General features: G+C 42.7%; 1 protein-coding gene across 1 annotated transcript in view; it reads left to right on the top strand.

The window, feature by feature from the left end:
• Window positions 1–2,216: 2,216 nt before the first annotated feature.
• Window positions 2,217–14,713, top strand: part of LOC135890375 (solute carrier family 2, facilitated glucose transporter member 11-like) — a 34,131-nt gene continuing 21,634 nt past the window's right edge. The window contains exons 1-4 of the mRNA XM_065417772.1: window positions 2,217–2,261; window positions 8,745–8,843; window positions 11,094–11,254; window positions 14,077–14,201. Coding sequence (XP_065273844.1) covers window positions 2,217–2,261; window positions 8,745–8,843; window positions 11,094–11,254; window positions 14,077–14,201 — 430 coding nt within the window. The remainder of the gene's footprint in view (window positions 2,262–8,744; window positions 8,844–11,093; window positions 11,255–14,076; window positions 14,202–14,713) is intronic.

Genomic DNA, 14,713 nt, shown 5'->3' with positions numbered 1-14,713 from the left:
CTTTACTCTCACAGATCTTGGGAGACAGACCTGTCCTCGCTTACAGACAACCCCCCAACCTAAAGCAAATACTCACCAGCAACCACACATCACTGAACAAAAACACTGACCCAGGAACCTATCCTTGTAACAAAGCCCGATGCCAACTCTGTCCACATATCTATTCAAGTGACACCATCATAGGGCCTAATCACATCAGCCATACCATCAGTGGCTCGTTCACCTGCACATCTACCAATGTGATATATGCCATCATGTGCCAGCAATGCCCCTCTGCCATGTACATTGGCCAAACCGGACAGTCTCTACGCAAAAGAATTAATGGACACAAATCTGACATCAGGAATCATAATACTCAAAAACCAGTGGGAGAACACTTTAACCTGTCTGGCCATTCTTTGACAGACCTGCGGGTGGCTATCTTAAAACAGAAAAACTTCAAAAACAGACTCCAACGAGAGACTGCTGAGCTGGAATTGATATGCAAACTAGACACAATCAACTCAGGGCTAAATAGGGATTGGGAATGGCTGAGCCATTACAAACATTGAATCTATCTCCCCTTGTAAGTATTTTCACACTTGCTTCTTATCAAACTGTCTGTACTGAGCCATCTTGATTATCACTTCAAAAGTTTTTTTTCTCTTACTTAATTGGCCTCTCAGAGTTGGTAAGACAACTCCCACCTGTTCATGCTCTCTGTATGTGTGTGTATATCTATATCTCCTCAATATATGATTCACTCTATATGCATCCGAAGAAGTGGGTTGTAGCCCACGAAAGCTTATGCTCTAATAAATTTGTTAGTCTCTAAGGTGCCACAAGTATTCCTGTTATTTTTACTGTCAATGTTGTGTGTCAATAGAAGACATCAGCACCAGGCTTGTCATTCTGGTGTCTTTCATAAGCAACACGCTTATACCAAAGGAAAGGAAAATAAAATGTTATTGTAGCTCATCTGTACCCAGTTCAGCTGCTCTGCTGACTGTCACATGATCTTTCATAGGCATTTTGCCTAATTTAACCTGGATTAAACTAAATTTCAAAAGTGAAATTAAGAGGTATAGAGAAAGTTTAGTTATATTTTTGTTCCAGGCACTGGGTGTCAGATTAGCAAATTGTTTGTTTGTTTATAAATAAAGTATTGTTTATTTACAACAAAGAGTCAAATTCTGTCCTTGGATTTGCAGCCACAATCCCCGCTGACATTAATGGAAACTCCATGAGCATATCCAAAAATAGAATTTGAGGCTTTTATTATTCAACACTCACTCAAAATGGTCAGTCTCCAGTGACCTTCCTATATACATGACAAAATGGTAAAGGAAATACTGGTCTGTTGAGTGCTGAATCTCACCATCCTCCAGCATGGCTAAGAAACCTCTCAGCAAAGTTGCTTGGGGACAATAAAATAAAATAAATAGCTAAATAGATTCCTTATTATTTTGAGCTTTTATCCCATATTTTTAAGCTTCCAGTATTTACAGAAGCTGTTAGTAATTAATTCTCCTACCTCAGAGCTGGTACCATGTGTTAGTTCAGATCTGGCTCAGTTATTCTGGGCAGTGAGTTAAATCCTAGTCAGATGAGAAGCTCAGTGCTTCCTACTTGTGCCTGAAGGGCCAGCAGATTAAAGAGTTGTGTTTAGGGACAAGATCTTCTGGTTTCACACTGTTTAATTTTATTAACTCCACTCTTCAGTCTATAATCAATGGAATGCAGTAAGCAAACTATTACAGGATCATGGACAGTGGGAGACTTGACAGCAAATCACAAGGTAACTGTCCTTTTGCTTTCTTTACTGGCCAAAATATTGCCCATAACTAACAGGCAGCTAATGTGCATGTTTCCCTGAGTGACTGAAATGAAGGGATTTTTCACAGTTTAATGTCAAAAGGTTTATTGAGAGAGCTCTTCAAACTGTGACTTGATGAGAGGGTTGAACATTTCCATTAAAAAAAAAGGTTTCAGAGTAGCAGCCGAGTTAGTCTGTATCCGCAAAAAAAAAATTTTTTTATTAAAAAAAAACTGTTCCGAAGGGAGGAAGCTGGAGTGCTAGAGCTGGAATAAAGAATCCAGATTTTCTTACATTAGCACTAATAGCAAATAATAATAATAATAATTAATAATAACTTCAATTTCCATGGCACCTCTCATTCTTGTACTGTAGCTTGTTAAAGTTTACAAGGGAAATCTAATCCAGCCTAATACTAATAATGGAGTGCCAGCCGCTGCTGAAAGGTCCTAGAAGCCCCAGCAAGGTAAGCAGAACTATCCTTACCGGTAAAGATGCCTGCGGGGTATGGAGTTTTGTAACTTTACTAATGATTTGCAAATGAAACATCCTCCAGTTGTTTTGTGCTGTACCTTTAAATCAGAATCTCACAAAAGAAATAATTAGGCTTATAAGGAAATGGATTTGAGACTTTTCTCCCACATAAAGGGAGGTTGTCGTGGAACTTTTCCTTAGCCCCACCATGAAGTTAAATGGAGCAGCCTTTTGGTTAGTGTCCTGTTTCTAAATTGATGTAATAATGTCACAAAATGCCATGGCTGGGCAGCTCACACAAGTACAGATATGGTTCCTACTTTGAAGAACATAGCTCTAAACTCAACATGACATAGCAAGTGAAAGTTATAAACAGACAGAGATGGGCAGAAATGGGAAAGGAAGGACAATCATCAGATCACACAGTTACTTAGTATGACATGTGTGTACCTTAATGATTTTGTTACTTTTTTTTTTAAAGAATGGAGCTCCGCACCCATGTGGTGTTTAACCTTGCCTCCAATACCAGATGTTCCCTTAGGATCTTTTCAGAAAAAAAAATCAGAACTGAACTAGGAGTCTCAGTGCAGATTATAAGAAGGATTCAACCCAAAATGTAACAGCTTTAGTTCAAATTAAATAAGGCAATGAATATGCTTCCATAGCAATAAAATAATAATTCTTATCAGTTTGTCTGTAGAGTTCAAAGTACACAAAAGGTTAAAATCCCTGTCTTACAGATGGTAAACTGAGGCACAGGGTCGTTTAAATGGCTTACTCAGGTTACACAAGGAGTCAGTAACAGAGTAGGGACTAGAACCTATGAGTTCTGGCTCCTATTTCCATAACAGGACTGTTGAATTGCACTGTTCCTCAATGATGCTGCATTTTTGGAGGGCTTGGTCTGCATAACTATATTATTTGTTGTTTATTCAGCATCAACTATACTTAATTTTTTTGTGTCCATATGCTGTAGGTCCAGAACAGTGACCCTATGGCTGTGGGAGGTGCTAACAGAAACCTTTTTGCCTTAGAGTGAATACAGTGTTGTTAGCATTGTAAAGACTTGTCGTGCTCATAAGAAGAATGTGGGGACATATCTAAGAGTAGAAGCCAGTAATGAGTTAATCCATCAAGTGATTAATTATAAAAATAATAATTCTGTACAATTACAAGTAAGAAATCATGAGACAAGAGCAACAGTTGGTGGTTGTTGTCTGATTTGGCTGCAGCACTATGCGAGTCACACGGAGGCGACACGTAACCGTTGAAAGTGGGGGGAGGAGCACAATTTAAAGGTTTGGCCACCCTCCCGGACAGCTCACGTCATGGCCCCCCATAGGCAGGCCCCTCCCCTTACCCTCAGTCTTCCTTCCCTGAAAGCAGTAGCCCCTCCCTGCAGCACCCAGCTGTTGCTCCTGCCTCTCACCCGGCCTCCGAAGTCAATTTATTGGCTCAGCTCCGCCAGCTGCCCTGCAGGGAGGGGCCCGGTGGCACCATGTGACCGAGCATGGGGCCAGCTCTGAGTCAATAGGAAACCCACACGTGGGAGCCCCTGGAGGTTGGGTGGTTTCCAGCCTGGCTTCCAAGGTCCCGCTGGCTGGGGCTCCTGTGCATTAGCCACCCTATGGCCCTGGTTATATTCCACAAGGTCCCTGAGTGAGTCCCAAACAAACACCAGGGCAGGTGCCCTGCCCCATGGGCTGGCGGTGACCCCACCGTGGGCCCAGCCCTGCAAGCCTCGGGCAAATGCGGAATTTGCCCCACACGCATGGCCCCATTGGCCTGGCTGGAGGGTCGCTGTGGGTCAGCGCCAGCATGAGATGAGCCTGCAAAGGGGGAGGACAAAGAAGGAGCAGCTCGCTATTGCTGGCATCTCTGCTTTGAAATAAACTACTGTGCACTCATGTTTTGAACCCCCTCCCTGCAAAAAAAGAAATAAAAGTATAAGCCCTGGCAGAAATCTGGGGGGGCGGCATGTGGCCCCGCGTGTCCACCCCCACGCATTACCTCCGGATATGGGCCATAGTGGGCAACCTCCCTATCTTCAGCACTCTTAGTTGCTATTAGTAATGACCTTTTTTCTAGCTGTGAAAAGAGAAGGGCAAGAGGCAACAGAACAATTCTGCATATGGTTAAATGAAGGCACAGTTCTAAAACCATTGTTTCTCATTAAAAATAAAAGTACAGAAACACCTTGCAATGGCTGGTGAGAGTCTTTTTGCACAGAACTGCCTCATGAGTCACAGTGACAGAACAAGGGCCTTATTTCTGCCTCTGCATTTCAGTGCAAGAGAAAAACCTCTGGACCATGAGTTGATCTTTCATGGCTCTATGCCCCCTTGTTGTTTTTTTACATATATCGTTAATGTTAATCCATTAATAGCACTGCTCTACAGCCAAAATGCTTCTGAAATAAATGTAATCAAACTTTACTAATTCTGGGTCACTGAGAACGAAAATAACAGGAGTACTTGTGGCACCTTAGAGACTAACAAATTTATTAGAGCATAAGCTTTCGTGGGCTACAACCCACTTCTTCGGATGCATATAGAGTGAAACATATATTGAGGAGATATATATACACACACATACAGAGAGCATGAACAGGTGGGAGTTGTCTTACCAACTCTGAGAGGCCAATTAAGTAAGAGAAAAAAAACTTTTGAAGTGATAATCAAGATGGCTCAGTACAGACAGTTTGATAAGAAGCAAGTGTGAAAATACTTATAAGGGGAGATAGATTCAATGTTTGTAATGGCTCAGCCATTCCCAATCCCTATTTAGCCCTGAGTTGATTGTGTCTAGTTTGCATATCAATTCCAGCTCAGCAGTCTCTCGTTGGAGTCTGTGCCAGCAATGCCCCTCTGCCATGTACATTGGCCAAACCGGACAGTCTCTACGCAAAAGAATTAATGGACACAAATCTGACATCAGGAATCATAATACTCAAAAACCAGTGGGAGAACACTTTAACCTGTCTGGCCATTCTATGACAGACCTGCGGGTGGCTATCTTAAAACAGAAAAACTTAAAAAACAGACTCCAACGAGAGACTGCTGAGCTGGAATTGATATGCAAACTAGACACAATCAACACAGGATTAAATAAAGACTGGGAATGGCTGAGCCATTACAAACATTGAATCTATCTCCCCTTGTAAGTATTTTCACACTTGCTTCTTATCAAACTGTCTGTACTGAGCCATCTTGATTATCACTTCAAAAGTTTTTTTTCTCTTACTTAAATGGCCTCTCAGAGTTGGTAAGACAACTCCCACCTGTTCATGCTCTCTGTATGTGTGTGTATATATATATCTCCTCAATATATGTTTCACTCTATATGCATCCGAAGAAGTGGGTTGTAGCCCACGAAAGCTTATGCTCTAATAAATTTGTTAGTCTCTAAGGTGCCACAAGTACTCCTGTTCTTTTTGCAGATACAGACTAACACGGCTGCTACTCTGAAACCTGAGAACGAAAATGATGCTTAAAATTGTTGATTGGCTCTAGTTTTCAAGATATGCTATTGGGTCAGTATATACGACCCTTGACTTGGGAATGGCGGAGGATAAGTGAGTTATAAAGGGAAGGGATCTCAATTTAAACCAGAAATGACTAAAATACATCTTTGACTGGATCTATGAATAAATCTATGACTGGTTTGGACAGTACTTGCTTTTTAGGCAAAACAATGAATGATGCAATCTGAAGCTGGTATTGCGTCATACATGAAATGAATTGCATCATGTTATTCCTAGAAGTCATGGATGATGCAATCATAACGAAGCTTACATCACTCTGCTGAACAAATTGCCCTATATCAGCTCTAGAAATCATACAGTGTCGTGCTCTCTTATTTGTCAGTGTTTGATTTTGCAAAGGGACACATTTCTGTTTAGCCAAAGTGAGCAGAGATGCCTCGTACTTGTGTGAACAGTGCAGATAACTTCTGCTATGTTTGTGGTGAAGTGACTTTTGCATCACAAAAGCGCAGTATAACCACTATGGTTAAGAAAGCCTATCACCTTTATTTTGGCTGCAGAACTGGAGATCAGGACAAGAGGTGGGCCCCACACATATGCTGCAACACTTGTGCAACAAATCTTTGCCAGTGGTTGAACAGGAAAAGAAAATCTATGCCTTTTGCAGTGCCAATGATTTGGAGAGAGCCAACAGATCATACCAGCAATTGTTACTTCTGCATGGTGCCTCCAGTTGGGAAAGGTGTGTCAAAGAAGAAAAAGTGGACTGTGCATTATCCAAACATTCCATCAGCTATATGCCCAGTACCCCACGGAGAAGGACTGCCGCTTCCTGATGCACCAGAATCATTCTCACTTGAGTCAGACGAGGAAGAGGAAGAGGATGAAACTTCTGGTCCTGAACCATCAATGTCACAGGACCCACATTTTCTCCCATCCTCCTCCTCTGAACCACACCTCATAACACAAGGTGAACTGAATGACCTTGTCAGGGATTTGGAACTACCCAAGAGTAAGGCAGAGCTGTTGGGCTCCAGACTACAGCAGTGGAATCTCCTGGCAGGTGATGTTAGGGTTTCCATGTTCCGTGACCGTCAAAAGGATCTTGTCCCATTCTTCTTCATGGAAGGTGATCTTGTAGCAGGCTACAAGATCATTGATGGTGTGATGGCAGCCCTCAACATCGTTCACGATCCAGATGAGTGGAGACTGTTCATCGATTCATCGAAGACGAGTCTTAAAGCTGTTTTACTGCATAATGGCAATATTTGGCCATCAATTCTAGTTGGTCATGCAGTCCATATGAAGGAAACCTATGACAACATAAAACAACTTTTGAGGTGCATAAACTATGACCAACATCAGTGGCAGCTTTGTGGCGATTTGAAGGTTGTTGCTCTCTTGCTTGGTCTGCAGACTGGATACACAAAGTACTGCTGTTTTCTCTGCGAATGGGATAGTCGTGCAAGAGATTCCCACTACATCAAGAAAGATTGGCCACTCCGACAGTCATTGGAGCCTGGGAGGAAAAGTGTTCAGCATCCACCACTTGTTGAATCAAGGAAGATTTTGTTACCACCCTTACACATCAAGCTGGGTCTGATGAAGAACTTTGTCAAGGCCATTGACAAAACACAAGCAGCTTTCAAGTACCTCCGTGGAAAATTTCCAAGGTTAAGTGAAGCTAAGATAAAGGAAGGTGTCTTTGTTGGTCCTCAGATTGGTGAACTTCTTCGAGATGATGCATTTGACCATGCAGTGCGTGGCAAGGAAAAGACGGCATGGAAAGCCTTCCAGTTAGTGGCAATAAATTTTCTCAGAAACAACAAGGCAGACAACTACAGGTTGTTGGTGGAAAACCTCCTCGAGGCATACAAAAGCCTTGGTTGCAACATGTCACTAAAGATACATTTTTTGCACTCTCATCTAGATTTTTTTCCACCGAACTGCGGAGCAGTGAGCAATGAGCACGGCGAGCGATTTCACCAGGACATTGCAACAATGGCGAAACGCTATCAGGGCAAATGGAGCCCATCAATGCTTGCAGACTATTGCTGGACAGTGACAAGAGATGCTCCATTTAATGAATACAAGAGACAAGCCAAGAAGCGCCGAGTAGACACTGAATAGGACTAAACTATGTACATAATAGTTTTTTGCCTTTTGTTTCATAATAAATTTTATTTATATAACCCTTTTGCTGATTTTTAAAGTGTTACATAAACAGGACAGGTGAAATATTATCATGTAAAGCAACCATAAACACATGAAAAGACCTAGGTTTACAATTTATGATTAAAACTCTACTATCTACACAATATACATAGACATAAAATGTAAAAACTTAAATATCTTAGAAACAGTAGCCAATCAGTTGTTTTAATTGTCATATTTGAATTCAGCACATCAAAATACATAATAAATAGCACATTTTATCTCTGAAGCAGACGACTTCTCAAAAATTGTAGACCAGTGTAGTTAAAAGCCATTCACCTCTATTAGATATGTTAGAACCTATATAGATAGACATGCCTTTGTGAGAACCAGGCGTTGTATCAGCTTAGGCAGTCACATGCCCTCAAAGTACCAAGCAAAGCTGCTGTTCTGTTTCCTAAATTCCAGCTTGCCACTTAGGAGATGTGTGCAACTATTTGGTGTTACTGAAAGGCAGTGTGTGTTACCATCTCTGCTCTAGTTTCACTGAAGCTGTTCCTGCATTGTCCTTAACATCACACAGAAAGGCTTTTGAGCCTCAGATAACTGTTCACATCTAATGGGAACACTCCTTGCCAAGCCAAGGGGAAATGCATTTTCTACCACAGACTTATGTGAAATGTTGCTAGGACTCTACCCAAATGCTCTGAGTCCAGACATAAATGATGAATTGGTGTTGTGGATTTTTCTCCCAGGCTGGTTAGAGACTGAAATCACACTAATAGTCTAGGCTCCATCATGTCTCATGCCCTGGTTATTCTTTGTTTCTTTCTATAGCTGCCCAGCTGGACACTGTTTCTGGCTGTTTGTGCTGTTGGAATTGGAGGGACATTTCAATATGGATATAATGTTTCCATTATCAATGCACCCACCGAGGTAAGGCACCATCTTATTGTTCCCATGCTTGTGCATTTTGGGCCCCGTCCTGTTCCGCTGATCTCAATGGCAAAACTCACATTGACTTCAGTGGGAGCAGGAGACCTTTCATTTGTAGGATTCTGGATGATTCTCTGAGTTTCATACCAAGTTTCCAGTGAGTTTGTGTTTCAGTTACATATAACATTTATTTGGTCCATGTCTGATCAATACAGCAGAGAGTGCCAACTGACAATTATCAGAGGGACATAATCCTCGTTTGAGGTCTGTTTCAAGGGAAGGACCTAGATGATAAAATAAATCTTTTCACCCTTTAACTTCTGTGGCTGGCTTAGCACAAAGTGTTACAGGCAGGATTATGGCAGCTGATAGAAAAAGACATTTTTAGGGGGTCAAGAAATGTTGGGTTTCTTTAGACCTGAAAATGTCCCTCAGAAGCTGTCACCCAACTTTTAGCTTCTGCACCTGCTCTTAGTGGTCTTGAGTATCCTGCATATTTACCGTAGAGGACCCAGAGAGAATTGGGGTAGAATGGCCCTGTGAAAAAGATGGTTGTGCATTTCTGCTAACAGCAAACTTATTTGCCAATTAAATTATGCAGCTTTCATTTGTTATAACATGTAATGCTTTTAGTATGGTTAAAATACACTAACCATGAAAAGATAAGTTGTATGCTGGAAAGAGAGCAGGGGGTACGAAAATAGTGCTGTTTGTCTGCTCTTTGGATTTTTTGCTGACCAGAAACTATGAAGCACACTGATTCCAGAGACTCTGAAAGTAAAATCTGCAGTCATTTCACAGTGGTAGGCACTGACTTCCTCTCTACCTGGGGGGTGCTCGACCCTCCGCCCCAGACTCTGATCCCACCCCCCTCTTTCCGCCCTTGCTCTGCCCCCACTCCACCCTTTCCCCCAAGGCCACACCTCCCACCCCGCCTCTTCCCACACCCTCCCCTGAGCGCGCCCCCTCCCCACTCTTCCCCCTCCCTCCCAGCACCTCCTGCATGACGCAGAACAGCTGATCTACAGCAGGCAGGAGGCGATGGGAGGGAGAGGGAGAAGTTGATCAGCAGGGCTGCCAGCATGGGGGAGGCGCTGGCTGCTGGGAGGTGGTAAGCACACGCCAATTTTTTGGCGTCTATGATTTGGGGCATCTAGGACTGAGACATGGATAGTGGTAAAACACTATAAGCCAGTAAAAACGGGCTTAGAATGAAATTTCCATTGGATTCACTCCGTGTGTAGGTTAACAGTTTACAAATAAATGAAGGGTGTATGTCCCAAGGAAGAAGGAAGAATACTTAGGGTGGCTTAAGACAGCATTACTATGAGTCCTGGGATCAAATTAAGAAAAGGAAAATTTAGGCTGATTATCAGGATCAATTTCCTAACAGTGAAATTTATTGAGTTGTGGAATAGTCACCCCTGGGAAGTGACATTCAAAACTAAACAGGCTAAAAGACTAAAAAGGGAACAAGCCTGCATTGGCTCCTTGGGAGATGAACTGTATGTGACCTAATAGGTCTTTTCCACCTTAGCTTCCATCATTCCGTCCAGTGTCTGGAGCTTCTTGACAGACTCAGTTAATAAAAACCCCTGAGTAACTTTCCAAGACTTGCATCTGAAGAAGTGAGGTTCTTACCCACGAAAGCTTATGCTCCCAATACTTCTGTTAGTCTTAAAGGTGCCACAGGACCCTCTGTTGCTTTTTACAGATTCAGACTAACACGGCTACCCCTCTGATACTTTTCCAAGACTAGTATCACATCACTTGTCTGAGTAGTGCAGAAATCCTGTCCTACTCTGAGATCTACATTAAGGGGGGGATTTTGAAAAGAGCACAAATGACTTTGGAGCATGAAACCTATTGAGAGTCACACCCACAACACTCACCCACACCCCATTCATTCAGAAGGATGTGAAAGCTCTTTATGAACTTTATATGGAAGGATCATTGACCCACTACTTAAAGGCAGTCACCCCTGAGATAAAGCATGACAGCAACACTGCACACAATAGTCTTTTGGAAATAGGAAGACTATTTTGGGGCTGCACTAGTGAGTCAGGATTCTGCTAATTTGCAGCTAGTTAGTAGCATTTTTGTGTAACACAGCTCTACTGGGAATGGCTGATATTCAGTAAGATGTTTCCCCTTACACATATTGGCTCTGAGGATGGGATCTCAGGCATCTGGGCTAAGTGATCAATTGTTTATTGAGATTCAAGTTGATTCACCACTCTGCATTTTCAGCACATCCACAAATTCCTAAATGAAACTTGGAGCAGTCGCTATCAGACGGAACTGAATCCCAGCTTGCTAACTCTCCTCTGGTCTGTCATTGCTTCCATATTTTCCCTTGGAGGTCTGTGTGGAGCTCACATTGGAGGCAGCATGGCGATTAGATTAGGCAGGTGAGTTGAACATATCAGTGGAAGCTTTGGCAGCAAATGGATGCTTGGCCTGTTTTCTTTTCCTTTTTTGTGACTGGAAAGTGATAAAAGCAAATGGAGAAAGAGCTCAGAAGGAAACATGCTTTATCCAGAAGACTCTTCCAATTACCTAACTAGAAACAGAAATCAGTATTAGCTAATAAGGAAAGGGGACTTCTACTGGGAAGAAGAGCCCTGAATTACAACCCGCCAGTCCAGTTCTTCTGATCAAACCCTTATTTCTCCATATCAAATCAGGTCCCTTTATATTTAAGCATATGTGCACTCCATGCAGCATAAAACACATACAGTTACATAAAGAACATAGACATTGTAGGCATGTGCACACGCACCCTGCATAGATATACAGCCTGCACACTAGTATACACATGCTGCCAGGGTTGGCCCTAAGTGTCCTGATGGCCAGGGTGGAAAACCCCCTCCCCACCTCCACCCGCTGCCTGTCTGAGGGGTGGGGGTGGGGGTGGGGGTGGAAGGAGTAGAACAACAGGGATGTGGTGCCCAGGATGGCTGGTAAGCTTTATTTGTGTTGGGTTTTTCAAAGCGGCAGCTGAGGCAGCGGGCACCAGAGCAAGGAACAGTGTCCCATGCTCTGAGAAAGGAGTCTTCTGTGAACATGACTGGGCCAAGGCAGGTGACTGACTGGGACCAGGACCTAGAGTCCAGCTCTTACCAACCCTGCTCTCTCACATTCCTCTGGGTGGGGGTGGGGGTGGGGGGAGACTGCCAGCCTCTTAATAAATAATGGTGGAACACAGGCTGCCACAATCCCTCCTGCCCCACAACAGCACATGGCCCAGGGCACCTTGCCCAGCCCCACCCCCCTGGCATCCCATTCCCTCCCATCCCTTTGGGCTCTTCCCATTCCCTCCCAGTCCACTGCAGTCCCAGAACTGTGGTCTCCTCCCAGGCCCCATCCCACGGGGCACCTTGCCCCACCGTCCTGATGAGCTCGCTTTGCACATGGAGAGCTGGGGAATAGGGGCAGAACAGTGTGTGGAAGGGAATGTAGGAACTCTGATTTCCCAGGGTGGCCAACTCAAAGGAGAGGCTGCTGGTGGGAGCCAGACCCACTAAATGAGAGCCACTGGAGTTGGCTTGCAGATACCTCTCTCCCTGGGTTGGGCAGGGACTGGAGCCAGGCCTGGTCTGGAGGTTCTGCATCATCTGCTCCCTTCTTTCCCATCCCTAGGGATTTGGTGCTCCCTGTATGTTGGTGCTATTGTAGTACCAAAGGTGCTAACATAACCCAGTCACTGTCCAACACTAAACAGTGTTAAACAAGGTCCAGGATTGGTATACAGAGACCTCAGCCTGCTCAGTACCATGGCAAACGCACCATTAAAAATCCCTTTAACCTTTTATTAAAGATACAGAAAAAAAGGAAAAACAATTAAAACATTTGAAATGTAAAGTATTAAGTAAGGGTTCATTTTAATAACATCCCTTGTTCCCTTTCCCTTTAGCTGGAGAGAGTTTTACAAGGAAAAATCCCTTGTCTGGCAGTCTCTTAGATGGTATCAAAGACGGTAATACCTGTCCTTTGGGGAAAGAGAATAAGTTAGTTGATACGGGCTGGAGCTGCTGTTACAGTGTGATTCTGTCTCATCTCAGTGGGTGTTGGGGTTCAGCTGGAGCTGGTAGGGGTGGCGATGTGATCTGGGTGCCTCTCTCTGGCCCGATATGGTCAGGACACCCCTCAAGATTAGTATGAAGAAGGTCTGGGCTGCCAGGAGATGGTAGGGGTGGCAGCTATGATGGGAAGCTCTATCCAGTAGCCGCCATCTGTTCTTCCTTATTTTCCCCACAAAGTCTCTTTCTTTAAGGACCCAAAAAGGACTGATGGGTGCAACAGCCCATTCCCTTATCTTTTTTACACCAATTAGGCCTAAAATCCAACATACCAGTTTTGGTTAATTAATTTTCAGTTCCATGTCTTCTGTTTTTGCCAAGCATGATTTCAACATAGTCCTTAAACCATATCAGTAGGCCTTTCTGTTTAGACTAATTGAGTTTTTCTGTCTGCTTTTTGTACCTTTTCCCACCAACGTTTGTTATTATAGGTCAGGGGTAGGCAACCTATGGCACGCGTGCTGAAGGCGGCACACAAGCTGATTTTCAGTGGCACTCACACTGCCCGGGTCCTGCCCACCGGTCCGGGGAGCTCTGCATTTTAATTTAATTTTAAATGAAGCTTCTTAAACATTTTAAAAACCTTATTTACTTTGCATACAACAATAATTTAGTTATATATTATAGACTTACAGAAAGAGACCTTCTGAAAACGTTAAAATGTATTACTGGCACGCGGAACCTTAAATTAGAGTGAATAAATGAAGACTCGGCACAACACTTCTGAAAGGTTGCCGACCCCTGTTATAGGTTATTGTGACATCTTCTGAACTTTTACATATTTTTGTAGTTGAGCTCACAATTAGAGTAAATTTATAGCCCCAGTAATCACAACACTGCCCAGGGCGGCCACCCTGATCGCCCATCCTTTGAGCCAGTCTTGCATGCTGCACAGAATGCATACACTTCACAGGTATTCCATAAACACCTTGAATGCAAATAAAGAAACATACTCCATGTGCATGAGAGAGATCACATACACACACATTATTAGGCATGTTTGTTTTTAAACATAAAGTAGACAGGCATCAGGTCTCCCAATTTCCAGTGAGTACTGTATTGTTGAAATGCAAAGCCTTTTCTCCATACTATTATAACGCATTTTTCTTATAACAGTATGTTTCTGTGACCTTTGTTATTTTTACTTTTAGAAAAGGAGCTCTTCTGGTGAACAATTTCATAGCAATACTGGCTTCCATTTTAATGGGGATCAGTTTTCCAACAGGATTGTTTGAGTTATTGATGGTTGGCAGATTTTTGATTGGCGTAAACACAGGTAAATGCATTTATCTTCTTCTTGCCTTTAATAAACTATGGTGAATGGTATTAGAACATACAATTAATTATTATTATTATCATTATTAATTATAATCCTTTAGATATTGCTATAAATTTACATGTTGCTTTACAGACTTGGAGACAGTGATGTTCCCCTACAATCGTAATGTAAATGCTACTAAATTCGAACAATATAGTATATCACTACTACAAACTTGTTTCTAGTTTTCTAGACTTTTTGCCCAGTAATCCCTTTTCTATCAAAATCCAGTGCCTAGCACAAACCTACTGCTATGGTATTGGCCTGGTTGTAATATGAACTCATTATACTGGTAATAATAGCAAAGAGAACTGTGTCAGATTGACAATATCCTGGACAAATCTTATGGATTTAAGATAAGTTAAACCTTACTGAATTAAATCTAATTCAGTAAGGTTTAACTTAACACCTTTGGGGTCCATTGTTTTAAAAATGCAATTGTGTATATGTTATTGTGGAATTGTATGTAA

The sequence above is a fragment of the Emys orbicularis genome, chromosome 16, assembly GCF_028017835.1.
Source record: "Emys orbicularis isolate rEmyOrb1 chromosome 16, rEmyOrb1.hap1, whole genome shotgun sequence".
NCBI lineage: Eukaryota > Metazoa > Chordata > Testudines > Emydidae > Emys > Emys orbicularis.
This window is presented reverse-complemented; position numbering and strand designations above follow the sequence as displayed.